The sequence below is a fragment of the Lithobates pipiens genome, unplaced genomic scaffold, assembly GCF_037356315.1.
Source record: "Lithobates pipiens isolate NorthernLeopardFrog02 unplaced genomic scaffold, aLitPip1_a1.2 Scaffold_18, whole genome shotgun sequence".
In the NCBI taxonomy this organism is placed as follows: Eukaryota; Metazoa; Chordata; class Amphibia; order Anura; family Ranidae; genus Lithobates; species Lithobates pipiens.
The window spans coordinates 163,567,854-163,583,644 of record NW_027507758.1 but is presented as its reverse complement, the minus strand read 5'-3'; the positions used below and the strand labels follow the sequence as shown (position 1 = coordinate 163,583,644).

General features: G+C 37.4%; 1 protein-coding gene across 1 annotated transcript in view; it reads left to right on the top strand.

The window, feature by feature from the left end:
• The window catches only part of ESR1 (estrogen receptor 1), a 515,033-nt gene that overhangs the window by 464,541 nt on the left and 34,701 nt on the right, over nt 1-15,791 (top strand). Inside the window, exon 6 of the mRNA XM_077486339.1 lies at nt 8,201-8,339. Coding sequence (XP_077342465.1) covers nt 8,201-8,339 — 139 coding nt within the window. The remainder of the gene's footprint in view (nt 1-8,200; nt 8,340-15,791) is intronic.

Genomic DNA, 15,791 nt, shown 5'->3' with positions numbered 1-15,791 from the left:
ACAATTTCATGCTCCCAACTTTGTATGAACAGAGTGGGAATGGCCCCTACCTGTTCCAACATGACTGCGCACCAGTGCACAAACAAGGTCCATAAAGATATGGATGAGCAAGTTTGCAGTGGAGGAACTTGACTGGCCTGACAGTCATGACCTCAACCTGAAAGAACACCTTTGGAATGAATTAGAGCGTAGACTGCGAGCCAGGCCTTTTCATCCCCATCAGTGCCTGACCCAACAAATGTGCTTCTGGAAGAATGGTCAAACATTCCCATAGACACACTCCTAAACCTTGTGGACAGCATTCCCAGAAAACTTGAAGCTGTTATAGCTGCAACATGTTTGGCCAACTCAATATTGAACCCTTCAGACTAAGACTGGGATGACATTAATGTTCATGTGCGTGTAAAGGCAGGCATCCCAATACTTTTGGTAATCTGGCGTGTATATACTTTACTTTTCCACTCATATAGTTATTGTATTAACTTAATTTATTGTGTGTAATATTGTCACTTAGGCAGCCATATCGGTGCATTTTATAGAAAATAAGTCAACTGTGTCGCCTAGACCATCTACAATATATCTACAATATATGGGATTCATTTTACCCACCACAGTTATTGACAGTTTTGACTTTTGAAGTAGTAAGACTTTTTTTGAAGTAGTCATTTTAGTCTTTAGTTCCCTATTCAATTCTAAAAAGTGCAATTGTTCATAGAGTTATTCAAGAATAATGCCGCGTACACACGACCAGACTTTTTAACATCAAAGGTCCGATGGAACGATTCCGGCAGACCATTCGATCGTGTGTGTGCAGCAGCGGACTTTTGATTTGCAAAAATCTGACAGACTTTAGAAATGGAACATGTTTCAAATTTTTCCGACGGACAAAAACCGACGCGAGGGCAGCTATTGGCTACTGGCTATGAACTTCCTTATTCTAGTCCGGTCGTACGTCATCACGTTCAAATCCGTCGGACTTTGGTGTGATCATTCGTTCATTCGGAAAGTCTGTCAGAACTCTGTCAGAACTCCGTCGAAAGTCTGTCGGACCTAGTCCCTCGAAAAGTCCGGTCGTCTGTACGCGGCATTAGGCCTAGTTCACATGGGCCAAATGTTGGGCGGCATCGGCCAGTTCAATAGAAACCAGCCAACATTCAGCCATACATAAAACCTTCAGTTTTCTCCTTAGTCGGATTTCTATGCATCTCCTGGCTCTGTCTCCTCTTAATGCATTCATTAACACACCTTTTTCCTTACTGGTTTTTGACTAATCTCCTTATTGAGAAGGCCCCTGAGATATGCTTTAGCAGTGTATCATGCTGTAAACAAACTTGTTAAATCCACATTCATTTCTAAAAAGCTATTCAATTCAGTAATCAACTAAATATGCATTTTAAATAAAGTGGGCCTCTACCGATATATTTTTTAATGTTGATCATTTTTAGTATCTATCTGACCAAAGCATAAAACTATACCAATAATGGGGGAATGATCAACTGGCCTTTTTTGAGTTATATATTGAGCTTTCTTAAAGTAGTCATAAAGGTTTGTTTTTTTAAAATAACAAACATGTTATACTTAAGTCCTCTGTGCAAGGGTTTTGCACAGAGTGGCCCTGATCCTCCTCTTATGGGGTACACCAGTGGCGCTCCTGGCTCCTCGCCAAATTGAGTCCCCCCTCAGAAAACTGCTTTCCAAAGGGGGCACTCGGGAGCCAATAGCTGCGCTGCTATCAATGTATCCAATGAGGACCCGAGACAGCGGCTGGAGCTGCTGTGCTCGTCCCCGTCGATGGAACAATTGGGTTCAGGTAAGTAAAAGGGGGGCTCTAGGGGGCAGCTGCACTACAAAAGGTTTTTCACCTTAATGCATAGAATGCATTAAGGTCTAAAATCTTGAGGGTTTACAACTCTTTTAATATATAATAAATCACCATGGTTACTACCTGCAAAGTCACTTCTAAATAGTCAGATATGGTGTTGAAAGCCAGAGCATTTCATTTTATGGTGCAGAATCCTTCATATATCTTCCCATTCAATTCGATGAATAGAAAGCCTCTGAAACCAGCAATGGGACATCTACTGTAATCTAGATAAACAATGGATTGTAAGTAATCAATTCGAGAAGGGAGCATGTATAAATACTGCTATTATAGTAAATATGAGATAGATTTCACAATCTAAAAATACAATGTGCCCATTTCGGTTAATAGGAGAATTTAACCAATTCAATACCAGGCACTTCTAACCCCTTCCTGCCCAGGCCAACATTTCTTTAGTCAAAATAACCCAAATCAGTGTTTATTAATCAGTGTTTATTATTTAGTCTCTAAGAAAGTTATAGGGTCTACAAACCTTGGTATACAGTATATAACTGAAAATTGATCAATCCTGATGTACTAATGGCCTGTCTAATTTCTTGAGGCCTGAAAACATTGGGACAGTACAAATATCCCCCAAAGTAAGAGGCATGGCATTTTTTTAAGTTGTACAGTTTAGTCACAATTTTTTAGTAAATGAAAAAAATATATATATATTTTTTTACATACTGCCACCAGTGCAAAACATTGTCATCATATAAAAAGGGAAAAAAAGAACAGAGGGCGCACCAGCCTTGCGCATTACCTTCGCAACACTTTAATATATTAAAAATACGAATGCATACTCACAAACAACTAATAAAATCAAGCAATTGTATAAAGTCCATCATTTGCATCATACAGCAAGATCTGGTTGGCCAGTAACAGGGGTGGGGGGATGTAGAGTCTAAAGAAAACTGATGCATTTCGAGGGGTGTCTCTTCTTCTTTAGAGCTAAGTTTAGAATGCAGGTAGATGGTCTTTTATCATGATAATTATTATTATTACTCATTTGTGAGTATGCATTCTTATTTTTATTATATTAAAGTGTTGTAAAAGTAATGTGCAAGGCTGGTGCGCCCTCTGTTCTGTTTTCCCTTTTAAAAATTCTTCTGGGTTCCCCCTGACCTGTTGTGAGTGGCATCACAGCTCATGTGGTGGCTTGATTAGTAAAGACCAATTCTTTCCAATCAACTGCACGGCAATCTTTTGAGCACAGGAGTATTTGTTTTTTCTTCATATGGACAGTGTCATCATATAACTGGTGTGGCAGTGATCAGGAGCACTGACAGGTGACAGTATGTAAAAAAAGAAAAGCAAAACATTTTTTAAATATATTTTTTATCATTTTTTTTAAATGTTTTCTTTTTTTAATGATTTTATTTAACACACTGTGACCAGAGCAATGCAGTGTAACCACGGTAACATTGTACAACTCTAGGGAAGTGATCATGATTTTTTTTTTTACACATTATGATTGCTTATACCACTGAATGTCACTGGTTTAAGCAACACATTTTACTGAATAAAACCAATTAATTCAGTGTTTACTATTGTGGTTAGCTGCGATTGGCCACAGCTAATCACATGGTACATATGGGCTATGATTGGCCCTGCCTGTACGTTGTGATCATTGTCACCATTCACAGAGATCAACACAATAGTACACGATAGATGGTATGAATGAAAGCCATCCATTCTGTACAATTGCCATGTGATCTGCTGTGACTAGTCTATCACTAGGTATAAGAGAATCAGTACCTTCGCTAAGTGGAAGAATGGGTTTGACAATAAAATTGGCAGTGTCTCCACCCATGGACAGGGCCTCTGTGAACAAAGGTGATTTCCTTCCTGAGAAATTAACCAGTAATAAAAGTAATTGGAAGCAGAAGAACTACTGCAACAAGCATGCAACATTAATCATAAGCATATAGATGCACAACAGTATAAAAATAATACAAGCTTTATATCAGAAGAGATGAGTAATAGTACATACATGTGCAAACAGATATCAGCAAAGGTCCAGAATGGAGTTCTAGTGGAATTTGCACATACTGTATACTGGGGTATATATTGTTTATTATAGAGATAAAACAAGATGAATGTTGCAGCAAAGTATCGTTGCAGGGGCCCCTAAGGATGATGCGCCATTTGTCTTTGTATTAGAAACCTGAACACAAGATCTGCGGTGATGAGAAGTCCCTCCAGCTGTTACCCAACCAGTCTGGATACAGTCCTAGTCACCTTGCACTTTGCAGGTGAGATAATAATAGGACAGAGATACTCTATTTGTCACTAGGATTCTGCGATCACAGTTATGGGCAGCTGCAGTTAAATTAGTTAGTTAGTTATTAGAAATAAAGAAATACTTGCATAATTGTTTCTTCTGATCTAGTCTTAGTAGCATTTACAGGGCATGTGGCTGAGACCTTCTCTCTCTCTGCTTCGTCCTGACTCCTGACTGGTTGACTACAAAATTGCTTTCTGTCCGCTAGTATGGGTACTGGTTTCCAAGTATTCCAAGTACATCTCATTTTGACTATATATGCAGGAACATGGGCAGCAAGTAAAAAAAAATTACAGTTCTAAAAAGGTATTAGAGGAATCACAATGGTAAGGTTCTTAGAATTAGAAACCTTAAAAAGGCAGTGAATATAAAACATAACATTACATAACACAAGCAGCACAATGTCAACTATTTGCTTGTCAAAAAAAGAAGTTGTTGTAAATATTCAAGTGTACTTTAAACAATAAAAAAGAAACAAGCATCTATGCCTGGCTACCATGACATATTCAGCCATGTACACATATGGTAAGCAGTATGTTCTGTGCGATTTTCAGCCTCTCTAGTTTCTAACAGAATGTTTATTTCTATCTAGCCAATGAGCGGCCTCTTGAGGATTTTAAAAGGAATGCATCATTCCCTGTGTCACTATTTTTGACTTTGCAGGATACATTTATGAGTAGGATAAAAAATATCAATTGTAGCTTTTCTTTTTTTTTTTTTTTCTTTTTTTTTTGTATTGCTTGCCATTTAATTATTAATTTCTCCCCATGTCATTTTCTATAATTTCTAAATGTCTGTAATTTAAGGATCTGGCCAGAACAGGGCTGGGTATATTCCTTAGAGGGGGTGGTTCATTCAGGATTTTAAGGGCTTGCTCAACAGCAGGTGGGGAGGTTATATATATCTTCCTAGCAATTACACATAATAGCTATTGCAAATTTATTAGTTCCACTTATATTGTATGTCCAGTTTTGGAACTTGTGAATTTGTAAAAGTTATGTTGTGTTTAATATGAGCGCTAACTGAAATATTAGTTTAGCCACTAAGGACCGAGCCACTTTTTTACACTTTTAAAGTTAAAATATTTTTTCTTGCTAGAAAATTACTTGGATACCACAAACATTATATATATATATATTTTCTAACACCCTAGAGAATAAAATTACAGTTGTTGCAATACTTTCTGTCACACCGTATTTGCGTAGCGGTCTTACGAGCACACTTTTTTTTGAGAAAAAACACTTTTTTGAATTAAAAAATAAGAGAAAAGTAAAGTTAGCCCATTTTTTTAATATTGTGAAAGATAATGTTATGCTGAGTAAATTGATACTCAAAATGTCACGCGCCTGCTCATGGAATGGCAAAAACTTTTAACCTAAACTTTTCTACAGGTTATGAGTTTTGAGTTACAGAGGAGGTCTAGGGCTATAATTATTGCTCTTGCTCTCAGGATTGCGGTGATACCTCACATGTGTGTTTTGAACACCATTTTCATCTGCACGCAAGCTCGTCAGGACATCCCTTGTAATAGAAAAAAAGCATGACAGGACCTCTTAAATATAAGATCTGCATTTTATTTACACTAAAATGCAATAAAAAAAATAAAAGCCACTTGAAAAAAAATAACGGAAAAAATCTCTCCTTTAAGAGCTATGGGCGGAAGTGACGTTTGACATTGCTTCTGCCCTCCCATGCCATGGAGCCGACCAGGGCCCACCTTCCCCTCAGTCGACAGCCAGGCATCCACGGGAGAGGATGCGATCATCTTACTGGTGGGTCCGGTAAGTGGCAGAGACGACCGGGAGGGGGGTGGACACGTCTCACACCACCGATAAAAGTGATCCTGCGTCGAATCCACTTTTACCCTAAAGAGAAACGCTCAACGTTCCCGAAAATACTGGGGTTATGGCAGCTAGCAGTAAAACGTTGGAAGCAACATCCGTGAGCTAATGAGACACATGTCATTTCTTGACAAGTTTTCCATCCCTGTGTCCTTATATGTCCCATAAATGTCTAATTTAGTGGACAAGCAGGACATTTCTTGAGCTATGTCAGTGTCTTTGTATTTTTTATTTGTAGTGTTCTTTATGTGGGAACATTATTTTTTAGTATGTCTTTATTATTTTTTTCTATTTGTTTTTTTTTTTAAAGATAAAACATATACTGCAGTGTATGTTTCTCAATATTTATCTAACACGCCAGAGTTGTATGGAGCTTTATATTGTGAAATAACTCAACCTAGATTTTAATGAGCAATAATAGTACATATGGTAGCTCCTTTGGTACCTTATCACTGAAATGAGTTCTTACCTAAGTATTTTAGTGATGTATTGTGGATTCATACATATGGTAGCATGCGTCCCATTGCAAGTTATATATCCCAGAAGTGTAATTTTCCTGCACCTACTCAATAGTAGGCTATTTATTTATTACAGGTACTTATATATATTTGATATTTCTAAAGTTGAGCAGCACAGTTGCTTTAACCCTTTCATGCCTAAGCCTATTTCTGACATTTGTAACTTAACAAGTTAAAGTCACTATTTTTTGCTAAAAAAATTACTTAGAATCCCAAACATTATATATATTTTTTAGCAGGGACCCTAGAGTATAAAATGGCGATCCTTGGAATATTTTATGTCACACGGTATTTGCGCAACTGTCTTTCAAACGCAATTTTTATGGAAAAAATACACTTTCATGAATTAAAAAAACGAAACAGTAAAGTTAGCCCAATTTTTTTCTATAATGCAAAAGATGATTTTATGCTGAGTAAAAAGATACCTAACATGTCATGCTTTGAAATTGCGTACACTCGTGGAATGGTGACAAACTACAGCACCTAAAAATCTCCATAGGCCAAGCTTTAAAAAAATTGAACGGTTACCAATTTAGAGTTATGCCCTGTACAAACGGTCGGAAATTCCAATGGAAAAAGTCAGATCGGAAAAAGTTTGAGAGCTGGATCTAAAATTTTCCGACAACAAAATCCAATCTGACTTTTTCCGATCGCGTGTAGAGAATTCCGACGGACAAAGTGCCACGCCTGCTCAGAATAAATTACGAGACGAAAGCTATTGGCTACTGGCCTCTTTATAGTCCTGTCGTACGTGATTTACGTCACCTCGTTCCGAATGATCGGATTTTCCGACAACTTTGTCCGACCGTATGTATGCAACAGAAGTTTCGTCCAAAATCCATCTGAAAAAATCCGACAGATTTTGTGGCCGGAAAGTCTGACCGTGTGTACAGGGCATAACAGAAGAGAGATGAGCAAAGGGCAATGTGCTGACATAGGTAATGTTGATGTGTTGTTTAGTAGTCAAAATGCAAACTTCATTTGCTTACCATTTAAATGAAAAAGTGTCAGTGTTGTATGCCTATGGAAGGAAGGTAGAGCTTGCATTTCTGGCAGAATCACAAGGCATCATCTATTGTTAAAGTAGTAGTAAACATTCCAAGTTTTTTGAATGATTGCTTTCTAACCAACCAGGGAAACATTCCCCAGTTCAATATTTACTATTCCTGCAGTCATTGATACCCATCAAAGGAATAGTCCTCTTCTAGTCAGACTTCTTCATCAATCAATCACTGTGGCAGTGATGAAGAAGAAGGTACAGATGGTGTGATATTATTATTTTAATTGAGATTGTTTGCTGGATGTGATTTCAGATCAAAAATTTTCAACATATGCATTGAGAGCATTTTTTTTTTCCTTCCTATTTTTTTTTACAAAAAATATCTTATAAGGTCATTATAGAAAAATGTTATAGGCTCTTGATTTTTTTTTTTCAACCTGTAAACACATTAACAGGGTATGCTGGATGAATCATTGGTAAAGACAACTTTAATATTTTGTTTTAAGTCAATACATAAAACAAATGAAATCTGATATATTGATATAATTAACACAATTTTACTAAATAAGGTATACTGGAAGACAACTCTAACCTCTAGCTTTAAATCAATACATAAAACAAATGGAATCCGATAAAATGTTATAACTAATGCTAATAGTTATAGCTCGTTATTAATGTAAATTCTTTTTGTTGCAGGTTTTGTGGACTTAACACTTCATGACCAAGTACATCTCTTGGAATGCGCTTGGCTTGAAATCCTCATGGTGGGTTTAATCTGGCGCTCCGTGGATTATCCAGGAAAACTTTCATTTGCTCCAAATCTCCTTTTGGACAAGTAGGTCTTTTTTGTTTAGTAGGAACAAATAGAACATATAAACAAAATAATCTGCATAACAATAAAAATAATGCAGAACAATTAAACAGGATTAATTCAGAATTTAGGACCAATGAGACACGCAGAGTCTTGATGATGCATAACATAACACATATACAATTACAAAATATAGATGGGTTAAAATCCACCATGTGTAAATTATAGACATGTTTTAAGGAAAAGTTTATTGACTTTATATATTATATTTAAGCTAAATATTAGGTCTATTTCTATAGATCCAACTCATATTAGGATGTTTTTCTATAGATCTGTTCAAATTCCAATTTACAGTTACCAATTTTTAGAGATTTTGCTTGAACTTTTTTTTCTGCTGCCATGTTACAAAAGATGATTGCCATAATGAGGAGACTGTCACGTTATAGAAAGATAGATGGTATAGAAATATTGGAGTTTTAGGGAAGGTCTGGGGTAGCATGTTGCCTTAGTGATTGGTCCTCTTGCTTTGCAGTACTAGAGTCATTGATTCAAATCCCAGCCATGACACCACCATGTTCTTCCTGTGCTTGCATGGGTTTCCTCCCACACTCCAAAGATTTTCCAGTATGTTAATTGTGCTCATAAGCAAATGAGGCGGGGAACTTAGATCATAAGCTCGTTGAGGGCAGGGACTGATGCCAATGTACAATATTTAAAAGATTTGCAAAAATTGTCAGCACTTTAAAAATAAATACATTTGGCGAGTTACACAACCTACAGAGCTATAGAGGGACTGTCATGGTGCAAAGATTTAGGAGAGACTGTCATGAGAGCATGTTGTTACTCACTGCAATGGTTTAGTTCATGTAATGAATGAAGTTACCCATTCCTGTGTTAGGCAATGAGATTTTGGATGTCATAAAGCCCAAAAAAAAGCAAGCAGCTCAATCAACTCAGAGGTGTTCGTCTTAACTCTCTATACTCTCTGTATTAGAGTTAACATTGGTGGCGGTATCTACATTCATACATAGAAAATAAATAAGCGTCTTAGGGGGACATCAATAGCAATAAAAACTTTTGTATTAGAAGAGTGAGAAAGGAATACTACTTTAATTTTAGTTTTATTGCTGTTGGTGACCCCATGTAGATATTTTTCTTCTTTTCTTGTGCCATTGACTAGTGCCACCCATGGATAGAACACCAGAGAGAAGACCTCAAGTAGAGACATAGTAGAAAGAACCTATTCTTTACCACCTATCCAAAATAAAGTTTTGAGTATACCTCTACACTAAGATAAATGGTCTGGAACAAAAACCATGGCTGGATTTCTACACAAATGTATTAAGGTGCCAGGTATGGTCACATACAGTAAAACTGTTCCAGCTTGCCATCCCACTCACTTTGGGTTATCCAGCTTTATTGTTGCTGTCCCTGTGCAGTTTTAATTGCATAGTTGCCAACATTCTGAATTGATTATGAGGTACACCTAAGTAAAATAAAATTACACAAATACTACTGAACCTATTAGGAGCATGGCCAATACAGTGGGTGTGGTTAAAAAAATGAGTGTGACTTGATGCCATATAGCTGGAATGTTGCATTGTTCCCTCTAGTTTGCTATGTTTAAGATAAAATAAGGCCTCTGAATAAACTGAAAAGACAGCAGGCATAAAAAGGGCCCATCATTGGTGTTGATGGGGGTAAAATAAATAATATTCTTAGGGTTAGTGGGTTAAATTAAGTCCCATTATTGGTATCGGCGTAAGTAAGTCCCTTTATGGGGCTGATTAAAGAAAATAAGGAGGATTCCGAACTTTTAGACTGGGTGAGGTATAGAAAGAAAATAAGAAAAAAAAAAGATATCTGCGCTTGTGATAAATGTGACAAAAGCTGCTGAACACCATACCTCTGATACTAGGCACATATAAAACAAAAAGTGCAGTGCATAAAAACAAATTATACATGAAAATTCATATTCAAGATCTATAAAGAGATATACATCAAATGTGAAATAAACATAAAAAATATTGTTTATAAAGATCAAAAAAGTACAAAGTGAAATGTGTTAGTGTTTACACTGTAAATGTGAAAGAGTGTACAAAAAAATTAAATTTAAATCTGTGCTTTAAATGGACAGAGCCAGGCACACACGCTACCACACATGTGTGGCTAAGTGTTGGCCATGTTGGTTATTGAAGGAAGACCTACCTTTAAATCTGGCGTTTTTGTACATGCTGTTTGCAAGCTACATAGATGTAAGTGCATTACTTTTTAATAAACTCTCATGCTTTTAAATATGACACTATGTTGAGCCTTTGTTTTGCATATTCTGAGATCCAGTGAGAACAACCCAGGGTTCCTCTTAATTGTTTGAAATCCTTGCTCCTGCTATCAGAAACATCTTTACTGCATAGTTGAGCATTTTCTGACGACCCTGAACAAGGGGGTCACTGGCATTCTGGTAAGCCTCCAGTATCATTAGTTTTTTGGGTGTCGTGTTGGCTATCCCTGAATTCCTTTCCAACTGAGCAAGGCGTTTTAAATGTGACTTTTTTTGTACACTCTTTCACGTTTACAGTATATACTAGTACATTTTACTGTGTACTTTTTTGATCTTTATGGACAATATTTTAAAGTTTATCATTTCACATTTGAGGCATAATGCTTTATTGATTGTGAATATGAATTCTCACGTGTAATTTGTTTTTATGTGCTGCATTTTTTGTTTTTTAGGTATAGAACCAGGTATGGAACATATGGTACAACATACAGAATGAGGCATTGTGGAATAAAGAATGTACAGCCCAGTGTACAGAATTAGGCAGTGGGGGATTGGGAATGTACAGCCCAGCATACATATTGATATTTGAGTTCAATGTGAGCTATGGCAGAATCATTGTACTAACTCTGACATTCGCGGTCATACTTCACATGTGTGTGGAATCACTGTGTACATGTTAATGCTGGACTTACGTGCGTGTTTATATGTGCACGTGAATATGGGGGGACAGGATTGCTTTAACATTTTTTTATTTACATTTTTTTCATTTAACTTTATTGGGATAACAAGGGGTGACCAGTGCCCCTTGTGCTAGCTTCGGACATGGACAGGTAGCTTTTATGGTAACAAAAGGAGTCCATTAGACCTCGGATTGCCTCGACTGCCCCCCAAGGCAGTTGACCATTTATAGATCATTACTACTGTAAACTCACCAGAATCACTTTTATATTAAAGCCAATTTTCATCATTAAAAAATGGTTCCAGCATGTTTATATACATATGTTGGATGGCAAGTGGTTAAAGTGTAACTGTAATTGAAGTTGAATGGCTGCAGTCATTAGGCGGCTAAGCCCAATTTAGTTAAAGTTTATTGCCAGAAGTCAAAAGGCAACCTTAGGCTGCAGTTTGGAGAAAAACATCTATAAGTCTATAAGCACCATTATGACTCAAATAAGGGAATGAGTCTACATCAACAACATTGGAAGAAAATCCTGCTGTTTCCTACAATTGGATTGTGGAAAGTAGGGTATGCCTTCTTGCTATTGCACAGATGGGGGCTGAAGCAAGGAAACAACTTTTTAATTAAAGTGAAACCTTTTTTTAAATGATCACAATGGAAGAAATACATTTTGCCCTAAATGATTTTAGTTTTGTTTTACTTTTTTGTATTAATTATAGAATTTATTAACAGAAACAATGTATCTGTTTAAGATTTATATTTTCTTTGTAGCATACAGTAAATGTTGGGAAATGTCCAATAAAGGGGGTTAAAGAAACATGGTGAAGTGCTTTATAGATTTCATTTATGCCAGAATAACTGTTATTTTGAAATCTAAATTTTATAGCAGAAAGGTTGGTCACAGTAAATGAACTATAACAATGCTTCTTGGAGCAGAAAACATACCCCCTGCCTGAACAGACTTCTGTAATGGTCAATTACTGGACTGGGAAAATAATGTTTCTCACCTACTAACATCTATTTCTAAGTAGGGTAAATGAAAAAAAGATTAATATGCAAGTCTTTATGTAAAATAATTCATAGTGAAGGACCACAGATTTGACATGGCACTAAGATCTATGAAGGCAGGCATAAGGACCAAAAAGTCAAGCAGGAAGTAACCAAGCATATTAAACTGCTATATGTGGACACTGGAGGACCAAGACACTAGACAGTGTAGTGCAGATTTTACTACTTTCTTTTAAAGTTTGTCAAATGTCCCATTTCAAAGTTCAAGTCCATTATAACTGTTCTTGAATTCTAGATTTTATAGATTTGTATGTCTAAAGCCAAATCTCTTTCTTCCATTTTGTAAGGAGTAGAGGATAGTTAAAATCCTACTAAATGGAAAACACAACAGGAAGTGAGAGCAAATCTTTCCAAAGTACCTTAAATCCCCTTTTGGATTGACTTAGATGTCACTGGGTCAAATGCTTCATTAAAAAGACCCCCCCTTTAGATTTTCTCATTCTAGTTGCAATGGTCACCAAGACAAATAGGGTGAATCTCCCCAGCAAGGACACAGACATCAATACAAATTAGACATTGCTTTCAATCCCCCATCCCTCTATCCAAAAAAAAGTTTTGGCTTTTCACACACTGTATTCTAGGGATGAGCCAAACACCCCCTCATCCCATTCGGTTCATACCAGAACCTGCGAACAGGCAAAAGGCAAAAAATGTGTAGGAACAAGCGAACACCGCAACATACAGGGATATACAATATAATACTAACATATAATCACACACATAGGTTGGACTTGATGGACTTGTGTCTTTTTTCAACCTCACCAACTATGTAACTATGTAACTCCATTAAAGTCTATGGGTCACGAACATGAAAAATCAAAAGTGCTAATTTTAAAGGCTTATATTCAAGTTATTGTCATAAAAAAAATGTTACAGTGTATGGCCAGGACGTCACTTCCAGTGTCCATATGTCCTCTTGACATACGGACACCAGAAGTGACGTCCTGGCCGTGAGCTCGCTGCTCGTTTTGATACACTGTAACATTTTTTTACACAAATGTGAGTACCTGATCTTTTAAATTTTATGTAATAAACACAGAATATTTAAAAACAACACTATAGAGGCTCCTTGTTTCCTCTTTATACTACCCGGTTTGATGCATTTGAGCGGTGTTTGGCTATTCACCTAGTCCTGGAGAAAGGCATCCAGAGGAATCACCTTCTAGGCTCTGCATATACTGGAACTCCTTAGGAGGAATGGACAGGAGACCCCCCTCTTCCCTTTGAGTGGCCACCAACCCCATCTGTTTTCATTGAATGCTGCTTACCTTACAGCAGTAAGGTAAGAAGTTAGTACACCTATGGGTGTCATTTGCACTGAAGATTCACAGCACTAAAGTCATAGTGCAACGTGTAGTTGTCAGCTAGCACCTTTCGCTTACACTTTGCACCTTTCCAAGGTTGAAAGATAAATATCACTTTCAGACTGTGATTTATCTGCACCATTTGTACTTTTATATATAGGGATTATTGTTGAATATTATTATTTTATGCATTTTTAATTTTTATTTTATTCTTTCTTATGCATTTTGGACATTTGAGTATTTGTACACAGTCACTTTATTTGCATCCATTGCACATTTATTGCACTTTTCTGATCATTATCGTATTTGCAGATCAATGCATTTGATTATTTACATATATCAGTATGTGTATTACTTGAATTGATATTATTGTCACTGTATTTCAGCGCTTTATTTTTTGGAACACAACACCATCTATTGTTTTTTTTTATATATACCTTACTGTGGGTAGTGTTTGACCCTCACAGTGATTTTGCTGCACCATAGGAATTTCCATACTATCCAATTCTCCATATTAGTGCAGGAATATTCCCTTTTCTATTTCTTTCAACCTTGTCCCCATGTTGATGGGGAAAAGAGCCCCTTCCCCACAACCCTTGCCCGTTGGTTGTGGGGATCTGCGGGCGGTTGGGCTTATTTGAATCTGGAAGCCCCCTTTAACAAGGGGGACCCCAGATCTCGGCCCCCCCTATGTGAATGGGTATTGAGTACATTGTACCCCTACCCATTCACCAAAAAAGTGTCAAAAAGTAAGAATGACAGGACAAAATTTTGGACAATACTTTTATTAAAAAAATTAAAAAAATGTTGAGGGCATGTGGCCTGGTACTGTTCAGGAGGGGGGGGCGCTCTCTCATCCCCCAATTTTCCTGCAGCCTGTCTGGTTTGCGTGCTCGGATAAGGATCTGGTATGGATTTTGCGGGGACCCCCACGTCATTTTTTTATTTTGGCAAGGGGTTCCCTTTACTATCCATACCAGACCTGAAGGGCCTGGTACCGATTTTGGGGGTATCCCATACAATTTTTTTATTTTGGCATGGGGTTCCCCTTAATATTCATACTAGACCCAAAGGGCCTGGTAATGGACTAGGGGGGAACCCACGCTGTTTTTTTCAATGATTTTTATCTATATTGCCGGCATTCGACAATACATTACAGCCGTTATCAGTTTTAAATTAAATGTTTTCCTTTTCCTTTGTCATTTTGCTGGGGTACTGTTATGAACATGGAAAAGATGCGCTACTTTACAGGCAGACTAAGAGCCAGTTTATACTGAGGCAGCATGACTTGCAGCGTGACTGCCTCAGGCGACCTGCACACAACAGCATCGGCGACTTGCTGTATAGATGTCAATGCAAGTTGCCCCAAAAGTAATACAGGAACCTTTTTCTAAGTCGGAGCGACTTGAGTCGCTCCTATTAGAACGGTTCCATAGTACAGAATCGCCTGACAAGTTATCCCAGTGTGAACCAGCTCTAAGGAGACCCACAGGCACGATATTTAAAGGAATATTTCATTTTTAGTGTTTCACTTTAAGCATTATTAAAATCATTGCTCCTGAAAAAACTGCCATTTTTAAACTTATTTTTGCATTGATACATGTCGTCAGGCCCCCATCCACTTTTTATGGCAATAACTTGCAATGAGCACTTTTGATTTTTCATATTCGTGTCCCATGGATTTTAACAGTGTTTGCACAAATTTTTTGCCTGTTTGCAAGTTCTGCTGCGAACCAAACCGGGGGGGTTCGGCTCATCTCTAATGCTCAGTACAATGCTGGAAACTGGGTAGAAAGGAGGTCAGGGACACTGTGCCCCCGGTATACTTCTCCTGAGTACAGGTCTTTTTACATAAAAGCCCTTGCACACACCCTTGCACTCATGCACATACTCGTTCAGTTATGCATAGGCCCATTTACATTTCATTAAGTTAATAATTGTCAAGACACATTAGTACAAAGCATGGCACACACAAATTAAAGGTTTATCCAACAAGTGTGAATGAGCTCCTAGACTGACTTTACACCTTTAGATTGTGATAAGGTGACTTATCACAGCACACATTGCAACCCATTTAATTTTGAATGACGCCCAATGTACTAAGGAATCTGACCTGCATTGCAGTGCACCACAACAGGTGGTAA